The sequence below is a fragment of the Gadus morhua genome, chromosome 14 (genome assembly GCF_902167405.1).
Source record: "Gadus morhua chromosome 14, gadMor3.0, whole genome shotgun sequence".
Lineage (NCBI taxonomy): Eukaryota > Metazoa > Chordata > Actinopteri > Gadiformes > Gadidae > Gadus > Gadus morhua.
Genome location: NC_044061.1, coordinates 17100714 through 17128562, shown reverse-complemented (window position 1 = coordinate 17128562; position 27849 = coordinate 17100714). Strand labels below are relative to the sequence as shown.

The 27849-nt window shown below is 41.6% G+C and overlaps 1 protein-coding gene across 1 annotated transcript in view; it reads right to left on the bottom strand.

Annotated features, from left to right (window-relative positions):
* Positions 1-27849, bottom strand: part of ddb1 (damage-specific DNA binding protein 1) — a 50519-nt gene that overhangs the window by 21771 nt on the left and 899 nt on the right. The window contains exons 2-14 of the mRNA XM_030376865.1: positions 26900-27048; positions 26511-26627; positions 24092-24313; positions 23761-23875; positions 22068-22165; positions 15619-15777; positions 14886-14969; positions 14601-14717; positions 12779-12881; positions 8960-9035; positions 8668-8776; positions 1314-1492; positions 674-837 (exon numbers count right to left, since the gene is read on the bottom strand). Coding sequence (XP_030232725.1) covers positions 674-837; positions 1314-1492; positions 8668-8776; positions 8960-9035; positions 12779-12881; positions 14601-14717; positions 14886-14969; positions 15619-15777; positions 22068-22165; positions 23761-23875; positions 24092-24313; positions 26511-26627; positions 26900-27048 — 1692 coding nt within the window. The remainder of the gene's footprint in view (positions 1-673; positions 838-1313; positions 1493-8667; positions 8777-8959; positions 9036-12778; positions 12882-14600; positions 14718-14885; positions 14970-15618; positions 15778-22067; positions 22166-23760; positions 23876-24091; positions 24314-26510; positions 26628-26899; positions 27049-27849) is intronic.

Here is a 27849-nt window from a genome sequence, read left to right as displayed (position 1 = left end):
ACATTAAGGCAGGGCATTCCAAACGCCTAAAGGTCCTACTGGAATGAGTCCGGATACCTTTCATTTGAAAATCGGCCTCCTGAAGATCAAGGACGCCCTACCAAGAAAACGGAGTGTTCTTGGGTCAAGCATCATGCTGGGTGGAGCTATGCCCCTAAGGGCTTCAAAAGACATCTGTAATGTGCCTCAAAATTATATCGCTAAACTGGGAGCCAGTAGAGTATAGCAGAGTGGTTTGCCAATAGCGGGTAGCGTGATCTGATAACTCCTTCATCATAATGGTAATAATAAGGCGCCATTCCTCTTCATCATCCCCTTTTCATTATCTGGTTGAATACACCACTGTTGATAATCCGTGTGAAATTTGTTTCTACTGTGTTGTCTCATTTCGCAAATGCATCCATTATGTAAAATAAGTCATTCTGCTTGGAAAGAGAGACAAAGACCCAAGAAAAAGAGAGAAACAGACCGACACAGACAGACCGAAGAACCAAGACAGACGAGACAAACATTGGTTTGATTTCGTCAACAGAAACCCTTTTTCCCCGCTGTATGGAAAGCAGTGGACCTGTCAATCAAATACACCCATTTGACCAAACACACACCCTCTCGTCGTTAATCTGACAAGTTGTGTCCCCCCTGGGATTAATCAGCATAACACCGTCCCCCTCACCTCCTCCCAGCATCTCCTTGTGGAGGGTCGTGAAGCAGGGCAGCTTTAGCACCCGCGCTGAGATGTCCGTCCACAGCCCAACTGCGCAGAGGGGGGACTGGTCGCCAGCCTCCCCCAGGGGGGTGATGTCGAGACAGGCCACCTCATGCTCCATCAATGTGGTGCTGCAGAACACACAATGAACAGACTGACTTGTGAGATATCTGTCGGCTCTGAAGTAACACTAAAAAGAAAAGGGGATAGCTAGACAAATAACGAAGATAACATGGCAAAGCATTTGCTAGAGAGTCTGTAGGTCTCGCCCCATCTGTTTGAGCTCCTCGGCATATCTGGAGTGTTTGCATGTTGCATGTATGCGTGCGTTGCATGCGTGTGTCTGCTACGTGTGTAGCGTGCGCGTGTTCGAGCCTGTGTGCGCGTGTTCGAGCCTGTGTGCGCGTGTTCCAGTGCGCGCGTTGCACGCGCGTGTGTGCACGTGTGTGTGTGGCGCTTGTGTGTGGCGCTTGTGTGTCTGGCGTGCGCGTGTAGCGCGTGCGTCTGTGCGTGTGTCGCACGTGCGTCTGTGCGTGTGTGTGTGGTGTGTTTTGTGCATGTGTTGTGCGTGCTGCTGTGTGCATGAAGGTGTTGAATGGTGTCTCACCCTATCTGTTTGAGCTCCCCAGCCAGGATCTGGAGGTAGAAGAGGGCGCGGCCGACGGCCAGCACCACCTGGGTGTGGTTGCAGGCGGCCACGCTGATGTTCCTGCCCTGGGGCTCCTTCCACTCGCTGACCAGCGCCTTGCTCTCCTGCAGCACCAGACGCACCGAGCCCGACGTTATCTGTACACAGGACACACAGGAGACAGAGCCCGGTGAGTCGGATGGTGACGCTTCCCCCTTATGGAGTTAAATTCGAGGGGGCTGCGTCCTTTAATAATAAAGAAAATTAGATAGAGGCCAAAATCTGCTGGTACTATTCTTTTCCACCTCCCCCCTACCATATCCAATTAGCTCAAAAAGTGTGCCAGCTAAGTTAATTAAGTGGAACAATTAAGCATTAAGAATCAATTTACAAACTTTATGAGAAAGGGCAAAAACTTTGATTTTGAATAATTGTCATCCCACGCCTCAAACCAGTGGGTTGTAGCATCGTGCTGCGCATGGAAGCACAGATTCCAACTTGATAATGTTCCATCAAGCTCTCAGCCTCATTAAGAAGGCTTATTGTTGTTGAGGCTTGGAAACGGAGTTGAAAATAAACTCTTAATTACATTCTCCCAAGGACTGCAGAGGATACTTTTTTAGAGAATGAAAAATATGTGTTTAAAATAAAGTAAAGGAACATCATCTGAGGTGTATGGGCACATGATAATTGCAAACGACTACCAGACCTTGCTTAGCTATGGTAACAGTAGGAGAAAGGGCTGCAGGACAGAGAAAGTTGACAGTTATCAAAATGATCTGAGAAAGGCATTCGAGAGGATATTTTATTGGACGGGAGAGGAAAACAAAGGAGAAGCAAGCATAATAAAACAGAAAGAACAGCACTCTGTTCAAGGTAAATTTACACTTCCAACTACACTCGGCCAGACAGCGAAGAGCAACCATTTACCTACCAACTAAGAAATGCGAGCGACAGCAAGTACTGAGCGACGAGATGTATTTTAACTATGTGGATTTTCAGTCAGTTTGGCAAGCACCATTAATATAAGCCACTCTACTTGGAGTAGAGTGGCTTATATTTATAGTTCACGACCATAGATTTATAGTAGCTACTTTTTTCAATCATGGATGATTTGCGCATGGAGTCAGATTTTACAAATTGTGTGATTCCTCATAAAATGACTTTAACATGACTTTATAAGGTGACACTGGAATTTACCTTCCGGAAATTCGGGTGTCCTCTTACCTTATAATGTTAGGTTTCCATTTGAACTACACAAAAATGAATCACAATTCCTTGACTGCACTAGCAGCGCAAGGATTTCAATTGTGGGTGGGCCTCCAGAAAACTGGATGGGCCAGTTAAAATAAGCCAAAAAAAAAAAACGGGTTCCCCTTCATCTCCGTTTCAGCGCTTTTCTGCGGCACTGAGGACAGCGACTCAGTAGCCTACCTGTGTGGCTCTTGTGTCGCCGTCCTCATTTCAGAGCTGAAGCGGACAAAGACATACCTTGGCAGTAAGCCTCACTTCATTTATCTCTTTTGAACGTTCAATACACAAAAAGACTGAAACGGAATTATATCTTTGGAGGGTCCGTTTCTCTCTCTATTTATTTACCCAGCACGGCGGGCAGGGAACTGTCCAAAATTATAACTGTTTTTTATAAATTCAGAATGACAGAAGAACTGTATGGACATGAAATAACAGCAGCATTAAATCTGACACAGCTGCTAATCAAAAACAGCAGGAAAACGATCAACAGTAATTTCCGAGATAACTGATAAATAATCACAAATGCACACAATTCAATTAAAACTTGCTTGTGGGGCTTACAGCAGGAGACTGCGGGGTTTCGTCCTGAACACAGCAAGTATTTCTTGATATTCCAGTGAATCAGTCAATTCCCTTTCAAATGAAAGCAGGGACAAAGAGTTCAGTCTATCTGTCAACATTGTTGCCCTGGTGCCTGTTTTTATCCGATTGAACGCTGAAAAGAGTCTACAGTTTTTGTCTTCATGGGCAATGTGAGGAGGCTGTTCATGTTGGGGAAAATATCACGGGGGCACTTCTACGAGTGTTTCATTTTCTCATTAATGGTCTTGTTGGCCTTTGCCTTTCTTTTAAGCTGTTGCACAAACACAGTGTGCTCTGCGTCTTCCACCGGAATGGAAAAGTGCGCGCAGGCGGGCCAGATGAGAGCCTTGTCACCAAAGGTGTCTGGCCGTGGCAAGCAGGCAGCAGCGGCTCACATAAAGCCGTATGTGTCGGGCTTGAAACAAGTGTTCAGCTCCATCATCTGCTTGTCCAGTATGTCATTCCATCATTTCTGTAGGTCAGAGTTTTGCTGTAAAGGTGATGATTTGCCCAGTAGAATCAACGTGCGTATTGCAGCCTGTGGGCAGGCATTCCACACGTGGGGTAGAAGCCGCTGATTGGCTGAGAAGCTTTTACTCAACGCTTTCCTCAGGCTGCTTATTGGATGAACAGCTAGAATGAAAATCACTCACTACTCTCTATAGGCCTGGGTCAAAATGGGTGTGCCCAGACCTAAAATAGGTGGGCCCAGGCCCAATGGTAGCGCCGCGGGTGCTTGACTCTCTATGGAGACATTACCTCGATAAATAAAGGAATTACCCATCAAGGCAAAGGCACAAGTGTGTCACACGTAAATAACATATAGGCTAGTGCAGTGGTTCTCAAAAATGTTATACCACCTCAGAAAAAAATGGTCTGCCCAAGTACCACTATTATGACCGATGGCACGTTTAGTCCTTAAAATAATATTATTTATTGTTAAAAACGGTCAGCTGTACAAAGGGGTAGCAATAGAACTGACACACACACACACAACATTAAGAATAACAATACCGTATACCAGAAAACTGTTTGAAAAATCTTAGGCTAAATACAAATAATATTAAAAGTGGCATGTTGATAACTGAGCTTCCACCGGATTAATGGGAAGGGTGCGCCTGCCTCTGCGAACACAGTCCTGTAATGTCTGGATCGATTGAGGTCAGCCTCAGTCTCAGGTTCGGCTTAGCATCGATCCTGCTTGTGTATTTTGTTTTATGATGGCAGGTGAAGAGAAGCCTTTCACACACGGATATGTGGTCGCAGAAGAAAGGAGAAAGCACACAGCGCAGGGTATTCGCAGTTCTGCCGTATCCAAAAGTCCATCAACGACCACCTTTTGAAAGCAGACTTCAATGTTTTGTGGCTTTACAACTCTGTTAAACTCTCCTGCTCACTAAGAGTGAAGTCCTGAGGCCTTTCAGAGGTTTCCTTGCTGAACGGGTTTCTCATGCAGTTGTTCATTTCGGCCGTCACTGAGAAATATTTGCGGAACTAAGCGAGACGAGGTGTGCAATGATGTTGTTCCTGACTATTGAATCGTGGACTTGAACACTAAAAACATGCTACTTCCCATATGTGACAGTTAGTGATGTCGACAAGAGACTAGTCACAATTATAACCTAATAATCTCCCAGGTTATTGTCTATGCAGGATTAAATGGTTTTTGAAGAGTACAGTCAGAACTTCTTGAAGAGGGATTTCATTGAACTATTGGACACACTGGAGAAATTAGACCTCGACTAGCAAGCGGCGGGCACCCCAGCCCCCCCTCCCTGTACTTATAGTAGTCCTAAAATTACAGAGGAAAAAAAGGGCTCAGCCGTAGACACATTATAAAGGAAGTTTTTGCATTATCTGCTGAACCCAAGGTTGCCTATGTCAAAAACATCGCACCTTTTGCATTCACACATCACTAAGAGATTAAATTTAGACAAACTGCTAACCTCACAAAACTAATATAATCTAGGCTCAAAACCCACCTCTTCTCCCTGGCCTTTCCTCCCCTTTTGTGATATGTTGTTTATTATGTACGTATGTGGTATGTGTTCTTTATATGCCTTTTTGCACCATGTACGGAACTTCTTCCAGTGAAAACTGTTTGTAAATGTGCCTTATAAATATTTTTTACCTACTTACTAATACCTATTACATCCAACCCTAAAGCCTATCAATTACACCATCAGGATGGGTCTACTGAATGTAGGTCCCTTAATAACAAATAATTTCTCGTTAATGATTTTATTACCACTTCTAAACTGGATTTTATGTTTCTAACTGAAGCATAGCAAGAACAGAATCCCAGTGCAACCGTTCTGATAGAGACAACAAAAATGTATTTCAGTGGAAACAGATGATTTCCAGTGATTTTAGATCATTCCAATAACTTTGTACTGTATTGAAATGCTCCAAGAGTTCTATTAAATATTTACAGGCCACCCACATACTCTGAAAATCTTCACAGAATTATTTTCTAGCATCTCAACTAAGCAAATGGCACCCTTGAGAAAAGCTACATCTGTTACAGCCCAGAAAAGAGAATGCAGGAAGGTTGAACACATCTGGCGTAAAACAAAACTTCATATTCACAATGACATCTATACAGAGAGCCTCAGTGCCTACAATTTGGAATTAAAAACTGCCAGAGAAACTGTTCTCCAATATCATTAAAACCAATACTAATAATGCAAAAGCCCTATTTGCAACTGTTGACAGACTGACCAACCACCCAACACAAATACAACCTGATCGCATTTCCACGCAGAGATGCAATGAGCATGCAGTATTTTATACCGATAAAATTGAAGGCATAAGACGCGCCATCAATATCTCCACTTCAAACAAAAATGTTGGACTGCTACCCTGATCAGGGAAAAGTAACGTGGCTCCAGAGTGTGAAAAAAATATTTAAGCTTGCACATTTTTCTAGGTCGCACTGGTGCAGCCGACGCTGCCCAGGTGAAAACTGAAATTTCCTTTTGCTATAAATATATGATGAAATAGTCGAGCAAAATGTTGTTTTAGGGGTAAATTACCGGCATAAGCCCTTCTACTTGGATTTTTTTCCAAGTAGAAGGCATAAGCCCTTCTACTTGCTCAGTTTTACTGAGCAATTTCAGCTCAGTAAAACTGAGCTGAAATTGTACACATTTTTTTATATATAAAATAAATGTACAGGTTTGACTGCCGTTCAGGGCATTTTCACGAGTAGAAGGTGGTGAAAACATTGGTTACGGGCTGCCACCATTTTTCTTGTTTAAAAATCATTCACATTATATGAAAGTTATGGAGAGCATTAAAAAGGTGACCTTATAGCGTTAAAGGTGCTTGGTGTACCTAAAAAAAAAAAGTTTGCCGCACCAGTGCAACCAATGCAAAAAGTTAGTCTGGAGCCCTGACAGACCGATATCAAATCTACCCTTCATGAGTAAAATCATCGAGAAAGTTGTCCTTCAGAAACGTAATCACTTCCCCGCATCAACTGGCTGCTATTACATCTAAGTTTTAAACGACATCCGTCTTAACACACACTCTGGTAAAATCTCAATACTAATGCTACTAGACCTAAGTGCTGCATTCGACTGTAGAACATACAATACTTGACAGATTAGAAAACTGTGTGGGGCTTTCAGGCATAGTCTTAAATTGGTTTAGGTCCTACCTCCCAGATAGAAAATACTTTGTTTCCATTGGGAAATTTGTATCAGAACCAACCAACGTGAGTCCCACAAGTTTCAATCTTAGGACCCTGTTTATTCAACATCTACATGCTTAGAATAACCCAAAACCTTCACTGTCCCTGAATACCTCAATCAAAGCCCGAAATCTAGGGGTTATCATGGATTCAGATTTACATTTCGACAGGGACATCAAATCAGTTACAAATTCTGCCTATTATCACCTTAAAACATAGCAAGACTTAGAGGGCTCATGTCCACCAGAAACATACAAAAATGTGTAAATGTATTTATTAATAGTAGGCTTGTTTACTGCAATGGTCTCCTTACAGATCTCCCAAAAAAAACTCTAAGGCAACTAATTATTGGGCGGCAGTACAGTTTAAAAGAATAAATAAAACAGGCATTTATTTGAGATAGTGGAGAAGATTTTGATTTATTTTTGTTCAGCAAGGCCCATTATCATTTGTTAGTCAAGGTTAAAGAACGGTTAATCATAGTTTTCAATCAATGCTTTCCTAGTGCTTCTTTGTAGTAGTTCTTGGTGTTAGCCTGTGGGAAACAATACAAATGCTACCATGTCCAAACATGGCCCATCATACCTCATCTTTCTGCAAGCACCACTTTTGTTCAAAAAATGATTTCTCTCTGCAGACCAAATTCATTTTAGAGAACAGTCACGTGTGATTGAGACGTGGGTGGATGTGTTTGAAAAGAGTGATGGCTGCAGTGAAACAGTTACACACTGCAGGTTTTGAGCATTTGACAATGCTTAAATATGAGCACTGTGAGAACTCAGAATATTCATCCAAAACCTCCAACAAAATGATAATATCCGACAGCCATGTATAAATCTGAGAATTTAACTATACTATTTATATTGAAGCTTTCTCTTATGTTTATCAGCCAATAACGATTTCAATAATTATTGTATGTTTACATGTTTTAATTAGAGCTGTCAGTTAAACGCGTTATTAACGGCGTTAACGCAAACCAAATTTAACGGCGTTAAATTTTTTATCGCGCGATTAACGCAATTATTTTATTGAAAAAAAACAAAAAACAAAAAAAAAACAAAGAAGCAGTAGCCTGACTGCTATGTTCAAATGACATTTGTTCAAAGCAGTCGTTTAATTGCACTATAGGCTCTTTCTTTGTATCGTCCTGTTTGATCAGTATATGCCAATGTTGTTATCAATAAAAAATCATTTGCACAAGGCAAGCCGATGCAATTCACCATGTTGATAAGAGAATTAAAATGAGAAGAATTATGGGACAAAAAAATCGTGAGTTAACTATGACATTAATGCGATTAATCACGATTAAATATTTCAATCGCTTGACAGCTCTAGTTTTAATGTAACACACATGTTTTGTAAGAATAATATGTACCTGGATCAAATTGGTCTTAACTGATCTCAATTTCATCCTACAAACAAAAGGGTCCCTTTGGACCTGAATTTCCATAAAAAAAAAAGATTCCAATGAATCAGGCAGTATAGCGATTTACCAGCCATAACACAGGCTGTTCTGATGGGTTAAAATGCACGTCTTCAAGGGCATTCAAATGGTCCAATGTCCAGTCCAGCAAATGTAAGGGAAATGGACATTTCAGTTTTTTCAAATCATGCAAGAGAGGTCAAAAGCATCAGTGGAATTATTATTCTAAAGTAAAGGCCTGGAAAATAGACAGGGACCCTTAACTGTTAAATTAATCATTATGAAGCAAGAATTGCTTGGTGGGCACATTAATTACACATAAGCAGTAGGATGTGGCAGCCTGTTCCTGTTCGTGTGCGCACGTGTGTGCGTGTACCAACCTGGATAAGCTGCTGATGTGCAACATTTCCACAGTAGAAGGTCTGCTGGTTGTCAACGAAGCCTGGAAGCTCCGTCTCCTCCACCTCCTCTCCGCTAAGCATCAACACTCTGCAGCAACAAGTGTGTATGTGCATGCACGTGTGTATGTATGTGTGTGTCCGTGTGTGTGTGCGTGGTAAGGAGCGGTAAAGGGGGGTGGAAAGAGGAAGCAGAAGATGAAGACTGATAAGATGGGAGCAATTTGTGGTTGTCAAGCACTTAAATGACAAACATTGCGGAAGGAGGCCTCACCGAGTCTGTCCCACGAAAGACAGCACCAGCATATCGTCGGTGTCTCGGCCAGGCTCTGAGCGCAGCGGCCACAGACCTGTGTAGGAATGGAGAAGGGGGCATGAAATAAACGGACAGACAAGCAAAGCTGCTGAAAAGGACCTGAGTGAGTAAAGTGAGTAAAGCCAATCAGCGTTCACTCCCTGCAGTCCAGAGGGAACTACAGCATGGAGGAGAAGTGATCGTTGCCGTTTTTTTCTGAGCGAATATTCAAATACTCGTTCCAGAAAAAAACACCATCATAAACAACATTAATAATCCCTATATACTCCCTGGAACCGATTTTGACAGTATCTGCATATTTTGTTGAAGATTTAATAGCTTTTGAACGTTAATTAGTAGGCCTAAGTAGGTTGAAGTTCCTTAGTTTTCCGCCGTGAAAGCGAACAGCTGTTGTTCCGTTCCAAATCAGCTGTCCTCTGCCATCTCAGCCCTTACGGGAGCTTTCCAATACGTCCTGGAACGTGCATCTTTTCAGGGAATTTGTACAATAAATCCATAACAAATACCAAATATTGATTGTCTTATGTGTCCATATTATAGCCATTATATTGACCGGGTATTCCCAAGACGCTCACGCTCTGCAGCAAGCCAGTCACAGTTGATTCACCGGCGCTGTACAACAAACGTAAACAAACAACTAAGCTAAGGTTAGCATTTCGCTAAGTATTACTTTTCCACCCGGGATCCTTCTAATGTTGTGTTATAAAGTAAAGGGAAACAAGATATCTATTCTTCCTCCACCTCTCTCGCTTCTCTGCTTGATGTCGCTGACGCTTAGTTTGCCTCCCTCGCTCTGGTAACGTCACATACGTGAAAAAAAAAACGAAGCTCAGAATACTGATTTAAGCTTTGAATACTAATCTCCCGAACGAGTATTCGAATAATTCGGGCCAGCCCTAATTACCATATGTAAGGGTTCGTGCACTGTAACCTGTAAAATCGATAGATTTAGGAGGTCCCCTAGTGGCCGTTAGCTGTAAAAATCCATAGATTAGGCGCACCGCTAAATAAGCCGCAGAATCGAAAAAAGGGGAAAAAAGGCGCGGTTTATAGTCCAAAAATTACGGTAAATAATATTATATTTATATAGGCATCTATATAATATAAGATTATATGTAATAAAACGGCCAAAAGCTGTGTGCGCCTCCAGATGATATTAGGAATTTAAGCCTGCGTCGGATACCCGACGCGTGACCCGCACCATTTGGATGAAACGGGTGAAAAATAATGTACTGTGTCAGGACGGACGCCTGAACAGCGCGGGTCGGTCTTGGGTTTCTGCAAATGTGAGAGAGAGTTCTCTGGTGCTGGATATGTTATTCAGGAGTGGAGGAGTCAACTAAAACCGTAAACAGTAGATGATGGGCTTTTTTTGCACAACAATCTAAAGCACCACGCCAAACACCAGGTAGTGCTATTCCCCGGCATTCCAATGTTTTCCTTCAGGTGCGGGTCGGACGTCGGTATGAATTTATAGCGTGTCTGGTAGGGTGCGGAATGAAATTTGCGGGTACGGGCGGGTGTGGATTTGCAAAATAAGACCCGTGTATTGATTCTTTTCCATGGCGGAGAAGGAATTGGGGGAAGAAACGTTGGCTTTCACTCTCTGAAGTCCAGATATACCGACGCAGTCGTTTATTCATATCAACCAGAGGCGCACACAGCGTTCGCTCAACCTCTAATTGTAATTAAATCCATAGTAATAATGTGGAAGCCACAGTAGATAATGTAACAAATTTCTGAGCGCATAATATAATAACATTTTGCCTATAATTTTACAACATATAACATTCGTTCAACCACAAATTACTCTTAAAAGCAGGGCCAAGATTTAAATATTTTTTATCCATTCAGCGAACAAAAGGCAACAGGCTGATTATCATTTAGGGGGCCACTCAATGACATGCAGAAGCGTCATCAACAGATAATTTACATTTCCTACGGAGAAAATACTACCTCAGGGGTAGTATTATTCAGGAGATTTTCAGGGTACAAATGTTGTTCACACATACGGCCCATCAGGAGAATATCAGGACTTACACGTGCGTCTGAAAGCAGCTAGTGTGTGAGTATTTGATTACATTATAAAATCAATTTATGGTAACAGGCCCAGGGTAATGGTTCAATGGAAAGTGTAGTATACTATAAATGCAAATTAATTATTAAATAGCTTTTAATGTTATTTAGGGCTGTAAAGTACCGACTTGAGTAACTTTGGCAACAGGCCTGCTATTATAGTAGCAAGATATTATAGATTTCTATATATTATATCGTTTAACTATAAAGCTCCAGGTCTCCCGCCGGAGCTTTCGGAGTGTTGTAGAATATTGTATAGAACGCAGCCAAAAGCTGTGTGCGACGGATGATACTATGAATAAACGACTGCGTCTCTGGTACTACATCATTGCTCGTTTGAACTAACGGTCACACAGTAACATAAAAATCCATACCGTAGCGCAAATTCACACCGGTGTACTCTCTATACCGTTTATACCATACACCCCTAAGTCGCACCCACGGACAATGATCTGTAATGTACTTGTAGTTTTTAAGAGCCCCCCCCCCCTTACACTTCCTGCTTTAAATTACGCAAAAATCATAATTTTCCATTGAAAGCAGGAATTGATAGAGGTAGATACGGATCTCTCCCGTCTCAGGGGAAAATGATGTAATTAAAAAATATGACTGGGTATTTAACGATACAAAGCTTAATGCAAAAGTATCCCTTTAATATTTATATTAATTGTGTTGTTCTTTTTAAATCAATTACACTTGCATTGATGTCGATTTTATGGCAATGACAATATTTAATGTAACATTTAAAAAACAAATGTTTTACGAACTCTAACCTTGTCTGGACAGTTCATTATCGTTCACCCTCTTTGTTGAGACAAGCTAGCGAGCACAACTTAAATCTGGAGCTAGCTGCGGTTTACCCACAAAATAAAGTAACACATTGGGGTATAATTTTCACAATGATTTTAAGGAAGAGTTATTTTTTTACTACGGTGAAAGACAAGTTTGTATGTCTTATTTGCGGGGAGACTGTTGCAACTGCCAAGCGTCACAACGTGGAACGACATTCCATTACCGGTCACAATAGCTTCCAGGCTAACTACCCACCTGGCAGTGCCCTACGGGCAGAAGAGGCCTGTGAGTCAAGTAGCCCTTCGTACGACCCAGTACCCTTGAAGTAGCTCTCGGGTTCAAAAAGGTTGGAGACCCCTGTTTTAATGCATTCCAATAAGCACCATTAGAGGCTGTTGGATTTAGACAGGTAGAACGGAGGTCAATGACTGATGTATGGCTGCTGTTTAAAAGGGGCTGTGGCTATGGACCTCTCGTTGGGAATATTGATGCATTAAGTGAATAATTGCTGCTCATCAAGTATTCCTTGGTAGTGGATGGCGGAGGCTTTCAGGACTGGTCAATAAACAGCTGAAGTTTAACAAGTGCCTGTTATTGAGACCCAGTGGCCACCGGTCACTCATTTTATATTTTGGATTACCGTGGCGAGAAGCCAGCCTAAGACCAACCCGTTTCGGACAGTGTAATGGGAGACAAATTTTGTGATGTTCCCAGGGTAAATCGTGTTTTTCTGGGATTTAAAATAAACGCCTGATCGTACTGTGGCAATTTTCCACTCTCGACGCAATCGTGCTTAACAATGCGAGGGACAATGCAGCTCGGCCATCTGGCTGACTTGCTTTATAATGAGCATTGATTGGCCACATCCTCCCTGCACAGGCCAACCCCAACATGTCCAAAAGGGCAAACCTTTGATTCCCGGCAGGTCAATGCTGGCGTGTTCGTGGATGCCAATCCCGTTGCGGATGATTCTGAGCGAGCCCTCCTTGAACGCACCCGAGCAGGTCACCAACTGAAAAGGGAGAGGGACAAGATGGAGAGGAACCTGAGAGAAGGCTCAGGATGGATCAATATGGTCACATTTAAGACTTTACAATTAAATCCCTTTTACACGCATCCGTAGCAGACTTCAGAAAGACCCACTTTCAAAAAGACACCATTGGAGTCACTCACTTTAACCTAAGACATCTTTGTGGCACCCCCGCCAAATTTGCAGCCCCTCCAAGACAGCTTTTGAAGACTTATAGCTTGATTATAGTACCAAGCCAGATGAAAAAAACAGTGCCTTTACAGGCTGACTTTACTAAGCAGTGTTTCTCCCAGCAATGTATGGTTAGGTCGGCCGCCTTAACAACAATAGGGCCCGGCCTTGACTACCTATATATATATATATATATATATATATATATATATATATATATATATATATATATATATATATATATATATATATATATATATATATATATATATATTAGAAATGTACCTGTATGTCTAATGTACCTGCTAAGGTACATTAGAGCAGACTCCAGCGCGCTGTTTTAAACACATACACCGACGGAAGAGAACAAACAGAGCGTCTCCACAGGATTTTGTCGGACTAGCGCATTGGTGTGGAGCCGGCAGAGCATCTTCACAACAGAGGGTGCAACAGACAGTGAGGCGGAACCAAGCTTGTCTGAGCCGAGCAGCTTCCCTGGGGCTTGACCCCGAATCCTGTCAAGAGGTATCTCCTGTTCTAGACGCCACTTGACGTCGGCCTGGTTTACTCGTCAGATACCTGACTGGGTGAAATCAAATACGTTTAGCCTTAGGAAAAATAAAATTGGGGTGTTTACTTCTTGAAGAAGCATAGTTATATAATTGCATTGGTCTGTAAATTTCTCTCCCAAAAAATATCATTAGGCAACAAATAAAAAAAGGCACCAAGCACATTTCTGCAATATTAACAAAAGGGATTGGATTAACCATAGCGGACAACTCAAAGAATATCCCTGATATACTCCAGACAGTTTTCAGCGTTGTGTATCCCCTTGAGACCAACCTAATCTCTTGGATTCACATTCTTTTACTTTCTGCAGAGCAGTTTGGCCTCTATTGCGTTGAAAAAGCCTTTTCCAGAAAGAAAGTCTGGCAAAAAAATTAAGAACAATGACGGCACCCAAGTTAAGTTTAGCAATCAAAATTATTTGAATCTGAAATAGACTAGAATATAATAATGTTAAAATATTTCGAAAATTTGCATGCAAGGCATCTTCTGATTTCAAAGATGTTTTCGCTTTACTTCCAATAGATTCGGGAAAAGTGAACACAGCACGAGCGTACCTCAGATTGGCTGAAGTTTTTTAAACAACAAAAGGTCAGGGCCATTTTTGAAAATCAATTGCTGCCCGGCCAAGGAAACTAAACGTGAATGGCCTGGTGAATGGATGGTCTCACGAGGCATTTGGTGAATGGACATAGTATAATATAGAAGTATGGTTAACGATGTCTGTACAAACAATAAATTGTGCAAGCGCATGCCTTCATCAAATAACACCATCAGGAGGCAATGAAACTAGGATTCATCCAATATCGACACTTGTATGAAGGGAAAAATGATGATGCTGAATTGATTTCCTCTGTCGTCCTGTCTGACACCGAGTTCTCGTGCACGTATCCAGAATGTTCTTTCGTTAAGGATGTCTCCTCGGGGCCAACAACGACATTCGATCGGTGAGCTTTTGTATACCTGGCCTTGGCCCTGCCGCTCCAAGTCCACAACGCACATGTCCACAATGGGCCCCAGGTTGGTGAAGGTCTCCATCACCCCCACGTAGGAACCCTGGTCGTTGCTGTCGACGTTCAGCTAGACAAGAGAATCAAAGAAACAGTGAGTCGATCTCTCTGACGAGCCCAAGGTTAGAGTACCAGCACAGGGCTGGGGTTGTGTCTTTTCCCCCCATTATGAAAGGCCATCATGCATTTCCATCGAACTAGCCCTGAATCGTTTCTGCCCCCTCTTAATACTGCCTACCTTCACTAGCTGGGAGTCCCCGAGTCTTGAGCCCACAAACACCACTCCGTTATCCAGGTATGTCAGACACTCTGCGATGGACGTCTGTTGGCAAAATATAAATAATTTGTAAAGTGACAGAACATTCATCAGTGGACAATGATTAATTAGTATGAAATGCAATATTGTTCATTTTAATAAACATCGGCTATTCTTTACTTTGTGCCAGTAAAAGCAAGCAGATTTATTCATCACTAAGGGGCCATTGTTCGACCTGTGCCTTTATTAATGACGTGCACAGCTTTACCTATTCATCTCACGAGGAGGGAAATAGAGCCGTTGTGATTGGCCCTGCGGGGGTGGTTGGTGTACGGCTCGCCGACCCCACAGACTTTCCCTTACAATCTCCCTTTGTAACGATGTGCCCACCTTACTAGCTTGATAAATACTCATGCCTCAAGCTTGTTCCACAGAGCGGCGTGATAACATATTTTACTGGGTCTTGGGTGACTAAACTCTGCATTCCAATGGTGCGTCAACAATTCTAATAATTTGATTCCAAGAAACCTATGGACTAAATAAGCTCCAGTTAAAAGCAAGGTAACTGCCCAAAGGAACCTGAAATGCATCTTATAGGGCTGAAAGTAAAAATCAAATGGTAATCACGTGCTGTAAATTATCTTCATTTTTTGTAATTCGTCTTTAAACATAAAAACCAATGCAATCACACACGGAGACAGAGACAGAACCCCACCTCTCCTAGCAGCTCCACGTGGAGGTCTTTGAGGACCACTGCCCCGTCCATCAGCTCCTCCTTCTCCAGGAGCAGCATGAACAGCCGGCCTTCCATGTCCCCCAGCAGGTAGCGTGAGCCGTTGGGGTCCACTCGGTTGTGACACACTATGGTGCTTTGCTAAAGTAAAAGAAGAAATTATAATTTAGAATGCATAATAAAACAAAGTTTTGGATTGTAAAAGATTGTAAAACAATAGAGCTAACTTTGAATCGTACAATCACTCACTAAGACATCTGCTAAAAATTGTCTAAACAAGACCAATACCAAACCGTTCTCCATTTCAACTTCCATCCACCGTCGACATGTTCTTACATTATGTCAAGTTTTATTATTTTACATTGTGCACATGTTTATCAATTTCCAAACAGGAGAGTTCTTTATGAACTGCAAAGTGTGGTAAAGTGGCATCTACCGTGATGATTGGCAGGGCTATAATTTTAGTAGTGCCTGAGCAAAGTAAAGGTTAACTTCGCAATTGTGCTTGGCACTTGTTTCTATGAACATCCATACTGTACCGACAGCGATATAATGTTTCTTCTGACAAATGTACTTATCGTAAATCGCTTTAAGGGCGAGACACACCGGGCCGACTGCCCGATTCGCATCGGTAAATCAAGTCGGGCTATTAATCTGGCCGACTCGATCAACCGAAATGGGAAGTACACACCTACGTGATTACAGCCTACGTCAGTGTTGCTTTACGAATACTATAGCATAACGGATTATCAAAATTGTTAAATGTGTGCGTGTGTGTCTTGTAATGTAGGCTATAGACTGATTGTCTTGGCTTGCATCCATGAAATATTGTAATGTTATAGGCCTACTGCATATTGAGAAAATGTAGATCAGTGCTGCACAACAATCGGGGAGGAGGACCCCCTTGAATATTGACGCTTATCTTGCACACTGGGTTAAAGCTTAGAAATCAACACTAGGCAAAGATGTTGTTACTGGAGCTAGTAGGCTACCATCAAAACTGAGCTGAGGCTACCTGCCACCACGTCTCCCCAACGTGACGTCATCGCCGAGTTGCGTTAGAAAACACCTGTTACTACCATAAACATTTACACTTTTATACCATTTTGGTGTAATGGTATGTCTGAGCCCACACAGGTGCAATATCTATTGGCTTTGCTGAGCCAATGGGATGTGCATTATCAAAATAATTGTTGCTAAACCCCAACCCAGGGTCTTCCATCTTAAAAGACCCTCCTGCAGGGAGGCGGTCTGTGTATCCGCACTAACACAGCTATCGGCCTTCTAAGCATCCCAGTTAATGAGCTGGCTTCCTCCTTATCCACCTCCCAATTACCAACCAGGGGTTGACACCAACAGTTAAAATAATATTTGGGCAAGTTGAGATTGATTTCTGGTTGGGCAAGTGGATTTTTTAGGGTTTGTTAAAGGCCCACTATGCAACTTCGGGCATTTCTTGGCTGTTTTCTTGGTTTTGGCACGCACATTTCTCTACACAGCGCCCCCTACAGCTTCGTAGTAGATATTTCACAACACTGTCGTAACAACTCGTTGACGACCCTTCCCCATGCAGTTCTACGCGAGCCATGTGCATTTGTTTTCAAAGAAGCCGGCGAATGCGTGGAGCCATGTCCGAAGTAGATGTTCATAAAGTGTAGGCAAGGTTATACATTTTTAAAAAGGTGTATTTGTATTGCAATAAACATAAATCCATCCTTTTTTATAGTTGACGGGGAGAATGTATATCCTAGATTATAATTGTTATATCTTAGGTTGAACAGAACAATCAGTGTAAGAGGTTTGGCTTGTATCTGGGGGACGAGACGGACGAACAGCAAAACACCCATGGAAACAAAGGTGTTTATATGGTTGCAACCAAGCAAGCTAGAAACATACAGGGCTCACAACAAAACGGTCGAGAAAACAATTTTTACAGGGCTCACAACAAAATGGTTGAGCAAATACATTTGTACAGAGACTATCAACATCAAGAATACCACGAAGACAAAGTTCACCCAAAGGTACTTTCAATTTCAAAAGCAACACGGCCGAGTCGGCGTCTGATTTGCAGTTTTCTTTTTCTTTCAGTTCACGCTATTCCTGAAAAGCTTGCTCAACGTTTACTCGTGTCTGGCCTCTCTGTCGGTCAGTCTCCCTTTTCTCTTCTTCTGTTCCTCCGACATTGGGTTTCTCTGTCTCTTTTTAGTCGGCTGATCTATGATGAATATAACAATCCCTTAGTTACTTGTGTTTATATCGAGCCGGTTCCGCGTTTGGGGGTCTGTGCCGTAAAGCACCAACGCCCGGAGTTCAGAACTTTCAACGCTCCAACGCGTGACGCTTAGCCACGATAGCCAATCAGCGTGGAGCTTGGCCCGACATCACCGACAGAGAGTAGTGACCCTTGCACAGAAGCATACGGCCGACATCTTTCTTTATTCTGGGGGTGGAAATACTAGTAACATAGTTACGCCATTAAATGCGTTTATGGAAACATTTTTAGCGAGAAATGTGCATTTTACTTTCATAATGTTCGCTCGGTGAATGTGAAGGATGTTTGGTTTGATAGTTATGACGAAGAGTGAACGCTCCGTTCACTTGCATCGACTGAGTCTCTGGTTGCTAAGCAACCTCAACGTCTTGGCGGACTATTTCTCTGTTTAGTTAGCCCAAGTGAAGGAGTTCAAGTACATCGGGGTCTTGTTCGCGAGTGAGGGTACTATGGAGCGTGAGATTGGCCGGAGAATCAGAGCAGCGGGGGCGGTATTGCGTTCGCTTTACCGCACCGTTGTTACGAAAAGAGAGCTGAGCCGCAAGGCAAAGCTCTCGATCTACCGGTCGATCTTCGTTCCTATCCTTACCTATGGTCATGAGGGTTGGGTGATGGCCGAAAGGACGAGATCGCGGGTACAAGCGGCCGAGATGAGTTTTCTCAGAAGGGTGGCTGGCGTCTCGGGATAGGGTGAGAAGCTCAGTCATCCGTGAGGAACTCGGATTAGAGCCGCTGCTCCTTTACTTAGAAAGGAGTCAGCTGAGGTGGTTCGGGCATCTGGCAAGGATGCCCACTGGGCGCCTCCATTGGGATGTGTTTCAGGCACGTCCAGTGGGGAAGAGACCTCGGGGAAGACCCTGGACTAGGTGGAGACCTCGGGGAAGACCCTGGACTAGGTGGATAGATTATATCTCAACACTGGCCTGGGAATGCCTCGGGATCCCCCCGTCAGAACTGGTCAATGTGGCCCGGGAAAGGGAAGTCTGGAGCCCCCTGCTTGAGCTGCTCCCCCCGCGACCCGACCCCGGGTAAACGGATGACGATGAGATGAGATCGTTATTTATATCCGAGATTATTTAATCTAACCCGATCTAAACTATCATGCACCCAAACACGGCGGCGTTTGGGTTTCCTACCTCGGACTCTAGCGCAGCCACAGGCGCGTTGGGCGCGTTGAACCATTTTTGTGACACACAATGATCAAGCGTCAGGTTAGGCGCGTTACTCGCGTTATCGAACGCGAGTAACGCGGTTGGTGTGGCCGTACCATTAGTCGATTGATCCATGATGAATGCAACAATTGCCTCGCAACTGGCTGTTTATATCTAGCCGGTGCCATGTTTGGGTGTGTGTCTGTGCCGTAAAGCATTTTCGAAACTACAATCTGACTACATTTTCGAGGATACTTCCGTTGCGTCACATCCTGATTGTGTCGGTCCGAACCGAGCAAGTTGCATATGCGCTTTTTCACTGGAGAGGCGACATGGGTAAATGACACACCCACCAATCGACCCAGAAATGGATGCAGAACCATCAGCATAACTCTCAACCTGCATACTCAATGTAATTTTGGCTAAAAAAGTTGCATAGTGGGCCTTTAATATAAAAGTAATATTTCAAGTGTTTTTAAAAACTGTGGAACAACGTTATTCTTCCCCATAATCACACAAAATAGATATCTGCAATTGATCAGCACGCTTTCTTCCCTTCTCTAGGACAGCGAACTAACAGACAAGCATGGCTACAACGCGAACGTAGCCCACTCAGTCACTCACTCGCAGTGCGGTCTCTGGCAGTGCTCAATGCTCTGTGTGACGGTGTTAGCTAAATGTTAGCCAACACAGCTAACATCTCAAGTGCAGTGCCGCCGCGACCGGTTCAGTTAGAAAAAGAAGTAGCGACGGAGGAGTGCGGTTTGGAAGTACTTTGGATTGAATAAAATGACCAAGGAAAGTCAAAATACTAATTTAAAGTCATATGCAAATGCAGGAACACGGTTTTGGGTTTCATAACAATAATCGGTGGCCGCTTCATTCCGATCTATAAGCAGACCCACTGCCTGTCAAAGTGAATGGTGTTGCCTCCGTGAGAACATCGGCCCTGGAGGGGAAGTCTCTCCTGTGCTCATCGACTACGGTCTGGGAGCTGACAGCAGGAAAGGTGCAACTGTATCTTTATTCATTAATTTAGCCGCGGCCGAACTGACGGGGATATTCTCCGATATTATGAATCTTAAAGACTGCGTCGGGTTCTCAGACTCTCTGGTACTACAGCAACAAGTTAAGACTCGTAGTGGGGGTTATCTCGGCCATGATGGAGAAGGAATTGAGGGAAATTAACTTTGGCTTTGACTCTCTGAAGCCAAGATTGAAAGATGACATGGAGGAGAAAGGGATTGTTGCCGTATGCGGACTCCCGAAGGAGCTGCTCCGCCGCCGCCGGAGGAGGAGTCTCCATGCAACCGAGAGTTCTGATCAATGGAGCTTCAGAGAAATGATGTGAACCCGAAGTGAACTGTTCTGGGTACAGCGCCAAACATCGTACCGTGTATGAAATGCTTTGACCAATGAATCGATTTTCTCACCAAGTATACTCGGACAATTGCTGTTGTCCGATTCAGGGGCATAGTCAAACTATGCCTGTAATCTGATTAAGCTGTGCATGTAAACGTACAGAGTAACCAAAAGAAGGTTTCTTTAGAAAAAGGTAAATTACCTTAAATCAGAACACATGTACTTCAGCGCAATCTAGTGGCCATATGTGTATTGGATGTGTTTGGCTTGGTGTCATTCGATTCTATTTGCCCTGAACTTTAAAAAGAGGTGTCAAGTGTCAAAATAGTAAGAGATCTACCTGTTTGTGTCTCATAGTACTACAGAGCTACCAACTGATAATGACTAACTGATAAATATTTCAGGTGGAAATGTATCTTCCACTTATGCCGTGTTACAGCTTTATTCACTTTAACAAAGTAGTATCCGCATTGAATATTTAACTTGCACAACAATCTTTCTATTGGCACCAAGATGACATATTATAGCCCTTGCAGTTTTGGAGATATACTCTATTTACTTTGGGTATGTTATTTTCTGAGAAAAAAACAGTTTTTCCCTGGAATCGAAAATGGTATAGAATATCAATATTTTTCCGGGTATAGTATCGAAGTTAGAAAATCCAGTATCGTGACAGCACTACTACAAACGCGATTGTGATTATTCAGTTAGACCTACAATAAACGTCAAAGTAAAAAAATACATATCTTTGCTACTACCTTGGACATTTAGTTATGGACATTTGCATAAAATCCAGATAAAGCATGCAGGTCTACATATAACTGGGCAATAGCTTTAATAGGATGCAATGGTGGACTGAAAACACTACATGGCACGATCTGACCATTCGGTCAGTAAGTAAACAAAGAAGAAGTTTGTTATTTTTTAAACACGTACATGTGTGGAAGCTAACATTCAGCTTCAGTTTGAGCTAGAATCTGTTTTATGAGCTCCCCAAAACCAGGCCTGGCAAAAAGAGGCCCGTTTAGGGCATGTGAACATGAAATTGATTTTCCCGTATCTGTTTAGTTTAAGTGATAGCAAGCAGAAAATACGATATGCTGTACTGCAGAATAGGGCATATTTCTCTCTGTAGATAGCCATTTGTCAAGGGACATGGTTTGAAAAGTAATCCAACCCAATACAGGCATCTGCAACACACGGCATCAATTTGGTTCCTGGCTGACACTTTGGCAAAACAATGTTTTATAGAGCCAAGATAAGAAAAACATTATCACAGCAGAAACACAAAAAACATTCTCCTTTTTTCAACTTCAATTCCTGGAGCTCTCCTGCACACGTTTCTCTCCTGCACATAAACACACTGCTTTCATTGTTCTAACCTTCCATCCAAGTAATTTGGATATGTATGTTAAATGAATTAATGCACATATCATTAAACCAAGAGAGATCGAGTGGCATAGGGAGGATACCTCCTTCTCACACGCTTTTGAAGCTCTGCCAAAAACCTCTCAGCCAATAGCTTTCAAACATCTGAGCCTTGACAATAGGTGAAGGCCTAGCACAAATCCTTATAATGCAGCCAGCCACTAAGCACTGAGAACTGTGAGTGACAAAGCCATATTGTTTTTGTCAAGTGTGATTACCTTGATGGTAGGAGGAGCTATGGCCAAGTATTTGTCCCCATTGTGATAAGTGATTGATTCTTGTCCAATGATTATAGCACCCCCAAATGGCTCTGGCACTGAAATACAAGCACACAAAAGGAACAGGAAATGGTTGGACTCTTTCCAGTCATAAAATCTATTTCTGATGTACATTTAAAGAGGTTAATAGAGTTGGTACAAGAGACACCTGATTGCTATTGCGGATAGATTGTCACTTTCTCTAAAAAAAAGTACAAATAAAAAAGAACAAACACTTTTCTTTCAGAATAGTATGAACTATTCTGTCTGCATTCTGTATGAACTTCATTTTGAAGAATATTCAGAATGTTTCATGCTATTCTGTATGTTGGCCCATGACTACACTACATTGATTCCCTAGCCCAAAATATATTACAGCAACACAGTAATGAAGCAATACTTAATTAGATATAAACCATGTTAAATACAGTTGGAAACACAGAGCACACAATATATGACTATAATATAGTGAGCGCTTTGGCACAATTCCAATTTTTAATACACCAATTGCAAGTTGCTCAACAGTACAGCGGAAAGATAAGCATTATCAAAAACTAACGGGAGACATTCATATTAAAAGTATTGTTTCATGGAACTGTCACGTTAAAATTGTACCGGGGGCGAAAATTGTACCGGCCTACGTCATCGTTTGTTCACATCCTGACAACCTGACAACCTGCCCGGCAACAGACGACGCGATGCAGAAAACATGTTTCCAAACGACGAAATAACATAATACAGATAGCGGATCGCTATCTGTATTATGATAGATAGCGATAACACTTGTTTTTACTTTATATTTGTATTGTATTTAATTGTTTAATCAAAACAATAAAAAAAATTAACCGGGAAACAGGCGATCGCGTCAAATGACGCGTCAAATCACGTAGGAAGGTTCTTGAACATTCTAGACTATGAAACCTGCTTAAAACACTCAGTTTACTAGCTAAATTCGATTAAACAATTCAATACAATACAAATATAAAGTAAAAACAAGTGTTATCTAGCGATCCGTTATCTGTATTATGTTTCAAGAACCCTCCTACGTCATTTGACGCGATCGCCCGTTTCGCGGGGAAAACATTTGTCATTTGACGCGATCGCCCGTTTTGCGGGCAATTTTTTTTATTGTTTCGATTAAAAAATTAAATACAATACAAATATAAAGTAAAAACAAGTGTTATCGCTATCTATCATAATACAGATAGCGATCCGCTATCTGTATTATGTTATTTCGTCGTTTGGAAACATGTTTTCTGCATCGCGTCGTCTGTTGCCGGGCAGGTTGTCAGGATGTAAACAAACGATGACGTAGGCCGGTACAATTTTCGCCCCCGGTACAATTTTAACGTGACAGAACCACTAATCAGAAAACACTAGTTGTTCTCATGTTACTGCATGTGCCACAAGATTTCGGAACCACTGAAGTTCGCAATACATACAGTAGTTGCATGTTTTTTAAGGGAATATTTCTGGGGATTATATTATATTAAACCATGTCTGGTGGCATATTTTTCCTAGTAATCCACTCATGAAGTTAACCACCCTATATACCGAGTGGATTTTAGGCACTGGTTCCTATTGTAGGCTCACTTTCAGCACTTTTATTAATGTTTCTTGCCCATGGACTATGTGTAAGAGAAATCTCTTCTACCTGGGATGACCATGGACGCCTCTGCCTCCACATTCTCCTGTTTCCACGGGCCCTTGTTGAACTCCTTCTCTCTGAGGGAAACTTCATAGGTCTTAACGTGCCGTCCCTGTGGGTCCTAGAACCGCAGTGAAGAAATGCACAAAGAATGAATGAAGCAGCTCTGAACAAAAATCATCTAAAATCACCTGAAACTCACTTTTAGTTTTACATCTCAGAGCCCAAAATAACAAAAACTAGGGTTGGCGTTACCAACTCCCAAATATAGCTTATCAAATCTACCAACACCCAGCTCGCTCCCTATTCCTCCTTCCTTTAGGCTCCTTCACTTTACCTGGTAGATGAAGCAGACCGTCGGGGCCTGACAGCCGTAGAGGAAGTGCACGTCAATGACCTGCAGCTCCTCCAGGCGGATGTTGAAGGCCTTGAGCTCGCGGTTGTCCCGGTCCAGAGGGATTACCTTGAAGAGGCCATCGTAGAGCCGCAGGCCAATCATGCGACACTCAGGGTCCACGATACCGATGATGCCCGTCTCAGAGGGCCGTCCCACACGGTCCTGCGGAGGGGGGGTGGGGGTGGGGTGGGGGGGAGAAACGAGCACAGCTTATAAAGTGGGGTAGACATAAGAGATATTATTCACATACTTGATTTACTTGCAAACTGGTAGAGCCACAATTATGTGCACTGAGCCCTGGAGCCATATATATATATGTATATATCATTTTTGTTTTCTTTTAACTTAGTGTATTATTGTACCTAAATATGTTTTGTCATGCTGTGATTTTGCATGACAAATGCTATGTGGTTTTGTAAGAATGTGTTTTACAATAAAAATTCAGAATTTCAATAAACAGTCAGCAAATACATGCAAAATGATCTCAAGCTGTTTAAGCTGTAATGATCCTATATCCTACATTATACTGCTATGCAGACCTAATGTATCAACATTGATCAGTTGCGGTAAACAAACAATCATTGCTTTATATTCTGGCCTGAAAAGAAAAGTTAATTAAACTTATCATTAACTTATATTATAATAATTGTTGTCTTGTGATGGTTCCAGATATGGGGACTCTGACTTTTAACGTTTTACAATTGCTATATATTATTTTGCGCATTAACCTTAAGGAAATGTCTGATTTCCTTAAGGTTAAAAAAAAAAGCTTAACACCCATAGAGGTAGAAGAATATGAACAATGTAGCCGTCCATTATCCATTCAAGCCCCTAAACCCTAGCACAAACTAATATCTGTGCCGTTGTGTCTTATCTCAAAGGCCTAGAATGTATTTTGTTCGCTTAATAATAACTTGTGTGGCGCACCACGTAAATCATGCAAACTAAGAACTCAGATATAATAGAATGCACAGAATACTTATAATAAGAAACATTACATAAATACAGGGAGCAAACAAATATTGAACATAAACATTGGCTCCTACAATTTATATTAACGAGTGTAGGCATATATATTTAAAGAAACTTTAGAATAATAAAAACATATAACTTATATTGCATAGAATTCAGCCATGACATACATCATAACCATGTATCCATATATCATATTCATATTTTACAAAGTTAGAAATAGGCAAGCCAAATTTAAGCCCAACTTATATTAGTTATATTGCATACAATGATACAATATAGTAATGTTGTATGTAGCAATTTACTGTATTCATATTTTACAAAGTTTGGAAATGGCCTTGACTCATATTAGCCCTTTAACTCATTGGTATCGGATTGGTACTCTGTATTTCCCCATTGGAAGATGTGTTGCTTGGAATCTGTATCCGTAATGAAATAGGGGGATCGTGCAACCCTATTAAAACCATAAGAGACTCAAGAATTGACTTGACTTGTGACCAAAGACTTGACTTGGACTTGAGACCTAACACTTTAACTTTTGAACAGGGATCTTAACCAACATCCGGTATTAAATAGGCTCCGACTTCAAATGACTAAAGATCGTAGTATCCATAATCTCCAACGTTATCGGTTCTGCTCTCGTTACTCAAGAATGAAGAAAGTATATTCATTATTTCTACATAAACGTCTGATCTCGCACATTTGATCTCGCCAACTCGGTTTCTATTATGCAATACGATTTAAACGTTTGACTAGGATGCATTTTTGATCTTCCGCATCATTGAGAGATCTCTCTCAAAACGCCTTTAAGTGAGCCGGGGGGCGAGGCATCTCTAGAACTAGTCGCTACACACTGGTTTTTAGTTAATCTCTCATTTCCCCATCAGGTATGATAGCAGCCTAGAGCTCACACACAAAGTTAAATTAATAACACAAACAATGGTTAATGATTACAAGTAACCATTAGGCCGCTGATTGTTAAGCTATGGTGGTTCATAAATTAAATCTGAAGTGCTCTAAAAATATTTTGCAAAGGAAAAATACAGCCAAGAAAAAATCCTGCAAATTAATTTACCGTTTTGGAATCAATCAGAAAAAAATTGTCATTTATTTATTGTTATCAACATGAAATCCATGTATAGTACAATGTACTTACATTTACATCAGTTGATGGTGGATTTTGTACATAATGCTGAATAGTTTAATGAATAATAATGCATCATATTTTTTCCATTATATGTTGAGATTAAAATCGATAATACTGTAAAAAAACACAAAAATAACCGATAAGAGTACCAGATCGATAAGCAGCATTAGTAATAGTATTGATTGACAATCGAACTTTTAAACTCGTCCCTACTTGTGAGCATCTCCGGCTGGTACTTACCTGCACATTTCCATGGGCACGGGTGATAATGTCAATACTCTCGCCATTCTGTTTGTATTCTAGGATGCAGGCGTTGTACTTTGATGTGAGGATAAATAACAGGTCCTTACTTTCACCCTATACATGGTATCGAAAAACATCATCAGCGTCACACACTTGTTTATAAAACAGAAGAAAAAATTATATTTTTTCAAATTAGCAAAGAAATTGCAAATTAGTACTGCTTTTGAACTGTTACGGATACCTCTTCCAAAATATACTTTGAAGGTTTTTCTTTTGACAGTACTATTTACCATTTCATTATGCATAAATTCATAATTTGCATAATACTTGGTGACTAGACAGCCAACTCATGACAATTAATTAAACATGAAGCTACACCCACGTACCTTTGGCCTGAAGAGTTCCATGACAGCGATCTTGCCGTACATGCCTACCTCCTTGACAGGCCTGAGTCCCTCTGCTGTCACCACATAGATCTCCAGCCGTGTGTTCTTGGCTATGAGCAGATTGAGGTCCTCTGCAGAGGTGAAGTGACCTGTGGATACACATAATTGGTAGATGGAATATCATTAAGTGTTAACATTAATGAAAGCGGCATTCATAAAAACAGCGCGATGTCACTCACTCCCTTTCACACACAGGTGATCACACATGCATGCACACGTATTCATTAATAAATATAAAAAGTCAAGAGGGCACAACAACTGAAATGATAAGTTACACTTTTAACGCTTCCGATTTTTCTTTTTATTTATTCTTTTTTTATCAAGAGGGTTTGGCATCTACAACTTATTATCATATTGACTTTGAAAGAAACATACACCCCTGTGTCTTGCAGATAGGGGAAACCTCCCACTGCACGTGTCCTTTTACTTATCAGTTATCCGAAAATCATACCCTGATAATCAACAGCCAAATAAATAATGTGTCTATAATCAGCCAAATAATCAGATACCAGCAATAAAATAAAATCTGTGATTCAGTGTCACTGCCAAATTACGCATTCCTCGATTGAAATGACTGGGCTAAAATGAGCTACAGTTATACAAATCAGGCATTTACCTTGTGTGTTGAGAATTATAGAATCAAGACTGCTTAGAAAACACAATACCATTGACAGACATGTTTTGTCCAAATTTTTAGTTTGTGCCTGTGGCACATTAGGGTTAAACGTTGAATATAGGTTTATAATAAAGGATGCACATACTTTATGTCACAGTTGTTAACCTAAAATGTGCGGTTCTACTGTATAGCCTACTACGATGATCTTAATAACATTCAATAAGGTGTGTTTCTCTCCCAGAATCCACCAGCACAAAGTCTTGCTTGCACATGC